Consider the following 4286-nt stretch of genomic DNA (forward strand, 5'->3'; position numbering starts at 1 on the left):
ACTTTTATCTATATCACAAACATTGCATATTTTTAGTGGCTTTTCGTTGGCTAATTTTTACAGAATAATTTTTGTAAAATACTTAAATAATGATTAATTTCGATCATTGAAATGCATTAAGTTGCGCACTGCTTTATTGTACATGTTGCATTCACAAAGTACTCTCTTTCTCTGTTTCATAACACAGTTATACTATCTTATCAATAGTTAATTGGATCTGATGGAATAAATTATGGATATGACAGATTTAATCTGACAGTACACACACATATACACAAATCATGAGCATATGTCTCTATAGTCTATATGCATGTAGATATAATTAATGGAATTAGACTTTTGTAGTTGTCACAGCTTTATATTTAATACACGATAACAACAAGCAATCACTTTAGAATTGTTTTCTGTACGTAGTGCTTTATGTATAGCTAAGCTAGATCAAAAGGCTCAAAGAATTAGGACCCATCACTAGGAAAGGAAGAATATTATTAACAAAACCACCCGTGATAATGATAATTATATTAGAGCACTATCACGATTAGCTTTGAATTCGTGAACTGATCCCACCAAGATCAAACTGAGCACAATCATTTTTTACCGGCATAATTTTACCGTTCTTGTAGTTTGCTGGACCGTGCGTTTAAAATTGACAAAACATATACATACGTACGTTTTAGATATTCAAACACACTTCTTATGAACGCGTACGACAGAAATAAGCGAAACGTGCTTCTCTGTGAATGCTTCACCGGTGAAGCACAGCCAATTAAACAAGCCTTCAATATCAACTGTCAACTGATGATGAGTAGAAACACAAAACCCTAGAGTGGTAATGTTTTCTGCAGTGTGTGTGTGTGTGAGTGAATATTCTTTAAGATGAAATCAAATAAAACCCATAAAACCCCACACCCACTAGGCCGGCCACCCTTTCATGTTCTCTGCTTTGATAGGACATTACTAGATTTAGGTCATGTGCCCTTTGTCAATGTCATTGACAATGTGCCATTCCCTATGTGATTAAACAATATAATCCATGGGAGTAAGTATTTATATCAATATTATACAAATACCCAGAATCCAATATTCGGGTAGAAGAATTTTCGATATATGAATGTTTCTTCATTTAGGGTTTTACTTTCTGGAAGGTTTTTTGGCAACTAATATTCTTAATAACTAACCGCACACACAAGACTTTGAGGTTAAAGATCGAGGAGGAAGACACCAGATTCCTCGAGTTCCAGACCCAATCATTCAATTGTACTCCCATTCATCCGAACGGACGGCTCAGATTGACGGGACGGTGGGACCGTCCCCTCTTTTTTGGTCGACAGAGAGAGAGAGAGAGAAAGAGAGAGAAGGAAAAAAAAAAAAAAGATGGAGGGAGGAATGATCCACCTGTTTGTCAGTGACGTTGTATATTGGTTCGGGCAATGTCCCAGCATGCGGGTCCCACCCACCTGAGCCAACACCTGGAACTTGATAAGGGTTCCGGGCCCCACTCCCCAGTCCTCTATTTAACCCCTAACCTCTCTGAAATCATTGATGCAGTAAACCCTCGAAGATTCATTCATGGCAGCTCAGAAACCTCAGAAGAATCAGAATCATAAAAATAAAAAATAAAGCTAGGGCTAATGAGATCACAGTGTAAAATCGAATACTACATTGCGGTAACAAGCGACGACACTGTTTCATATCTCTCCCCCCGCTTTTGAAACTTGTGGCCCAAACTGAATCAAAGAATGAAAAGGCCAACCAGTACCAGTTGTTTGTTAGGTGGGGGAGACTTACCCTAGCTAGATCAAGCAGTCATTTTCTGGGCACAGCAACAGAAAGCAATAAATTTTACTTACACAAACAATCATGGAGATAGTATATAATTGACTTCACTAGGCAGTAAATAATAAAAACTCAGGGAGAACTGGAGAATGAGAAAGAGGAAGAACTAATATGATGAAATAAGAGCAGCCAAAATACCCATGTTAAATAGTGTAATTTTTTTTTTTTTTTTTTGGGTTTCAGCTTCCAAACCCTAGAGAAACTTCCCTCCAAAGGGTGATGTAAAATATTAATCACACGAAAAAATTGAATAGTAAAAATAAAAAACCTCAGAGAGATGCAATCAATCAAACCTCACGTGTGTCGTTACACAGGCAAACTACTACACATGTGGGGACCGGAGACGACGATCGACCGACGACCGACGGCGACGACGATGAATTTTCATTCATTCGTTCGTTCATAATTCATGATGATTTGATGTCCAAAAATCGCAAAAAAAAAAAAAAAACAAAACAAAAAACCATCCTTTCTTCTAAGAGTGGTGACTAGTACTATCGTGCCGGTCGTCGCCGCCGCCGCCGTGATGCGAGTGGGACCCACTGGCCTGCTGCTGCGGTGACTCCGAGGACATGTGCCGGTACGGGTTGAGCCCGGCTAGCATGTTCAGCTGCCCGTCGCTCATGTTGTGATGATCTCCACCACCACTACCGTCATTTCCGCCGTTATCTCCGCCTCCACCGCCGCCGGAGCCGCCCATCTGCTGCTGACTTGGCATCAGCGCTACCGGGGTAGGGAAGTTCATGAAATGCAAGCCGCCTGACATGGTGCCTCTGTACAACCCACTGTTATTGACGGAAGGAAATGTCCAAATTGGGTCTCCGCTCATCACTGCTGGATTATTGGAATTAGCCAGCATCCAAAAATTGGCCGGAATCTGGCTGTGGTGGCTCGCCGGGATTGCTCCGGAGCTGGACTGCAGTAAATACCCACTTCCCATTTGATTCAAGTCCTGTTCGGCTGGCCTTCTCTTCCTTCCCATGCTTCCCTCCGCCGCTGACGCCGCCTCGGATAAGTCCAACGACACCGTATCACGCAGTTCCTGCTTGGCCTGAAGCATAGAGTGCATGGTGTTGGTCTGGAAATTGAGCAGCGTCGACGAGCTGTCCGAGGAGGAAAGCCCCAGACCCTGAAACAGATTCCGCCGCTGGTTCTGACTACTCTGGTGTATGGACGACGAGAAATTGGGGCTGTAATAAGAAGATCTGAGCTGCGACGGCACCGACATGCTTGAACCGGAGCTTCGTAGGGAGATATTTAGAGAAGTGAAGTTAGCTGGGATCGTGCCGGTTCCGGTGGCGGCGATCACGGCCGGTTCGGCCTGCTGGAGGAGCCACTCGATCGTTTCGCCGTCGGACTTGTGTCCCAGCTCGCGAGTGAGCTGGAACACTCTGGCCGCGCAGAGCGCCGGCATTCGAATGCGGCGCCCGCGGCCGTCGACTTTGGTGTGGCGGTCTTTAGTGGAGGTCCGCTTGGGCGGGGGCTTCTTGGAGGGCTCGGCTGCGACGGCGGTGGTGACTGCTGTCGATGCGGTGGCGTTGGTGTTTATTGGGTTGATCGGATCTACAGCGCTGGAAATAGCTAGAGAAGGATAAGCGCTGGCGGCGGCGGAGTTGTTGGAGCAGGAGGCGGCTTCGTCTTCTTTCTTCTGATCGAGGAGTTGGAATGGGAAGTTGGGGCGGTGGTGATGCTGCTGCTGCTGCTGTTGTTGGTAGTGGTGATGGTGGTGGTGGAAATGATCATCGCCGCCTTCCATGATCGCATGGAAAAGGAAAAGAAAGAAGAAGTTGTATCACCACCACCGATCAGTGGTAGTACGAGTGAGTAGAACTGTGTGTAGGGTTTTATGAGAGAAACAAGTATAGTAGGACTAAGCGCTATAGTAGTACTGGTACTGGTGAGAGAGAGAGGAGCTTAGGTAAGAAAACAGACCAAACCCTTAATTTAGTATAAATTGGTTCTGGTGGGTCTCTTCTCTCTTTCAAGACTAGACTCAGTCACTCACTGAGAGAGAGAGAGAGAGAGCACTGATCTATTTTTTTACAGGACTAGACTAGACTAGTCTGTCTGGTTTAAATTCAAGTTGATGTGTAGGACTGGGTTAAATGGAGCTGCAGTAGTAGTAGTACATAAACAGAGAGAGAGAGAGAGTTATGTGACTGTGGTGATGTTAATGGTGGTAATGGTAGTCCTGAGAGTTCTAGAGAGAGAGGGGAGGGGGGGGGGGGAGAGAGAGAGAGAGAGACAGAGAGAGAGAAGATAAGGGAGGGAAGAGGGCAAGCTTTAAGCAACAAAGATAATGAGTGGGAATTATATGGGTGAGCTTTAAAAAGCAAAATTTTTTAGGAAAAGAAATTGCTTTCTTCTTGTGCTGAGCTTTTTCTAGCTAGCTTGCTTTCCTTTTTAAATTTTTTTTTAAAATTTTTTTTTTTTTTGGGAGGGAAAATATC

General features: G+C 44.1%; 1 protein-coding gene across 1 annotated transcript; it reads right to left on the bottom strand.

Moving 5' to 3' along the window:
- Nucleotides 1-1948: 1948 nt before the first annotated feature.
- Nucleotides 1949-4075, bottom strand: LOC112179313 (transcription factor TCP14). Its single transcript, XM_024317700.2, has one exon. The coding sequence runs from the start codon at nucleotides 3590-3592 to the stop codon at nucleotides 2312-2314; it is 1281 nt and encodes a 426-aa protein (XP_024173468.1). The 5' UTR covers nucleotides 3593-4075; the 3' UTR covers nucleotides 1949-2311.
- Nucleotides 4076-4286: the final 211 nt, after the last annotated feature.

This window comes from Rosa chinensis, chromosome 7 (genome assembly GCF_002994745.2).
Source record: "Rosa chinensis cultivar Old Blush chromosome 7, RchiOBHm-V2, whole genome shotgun sequence".
Classification (NCBI taxonomy): Eukaryota; Viridiplantae; Streptophyta; class Magnoliopsida; order Rosales; family Rosaceae; genus Rosa; species Rosa chinensis.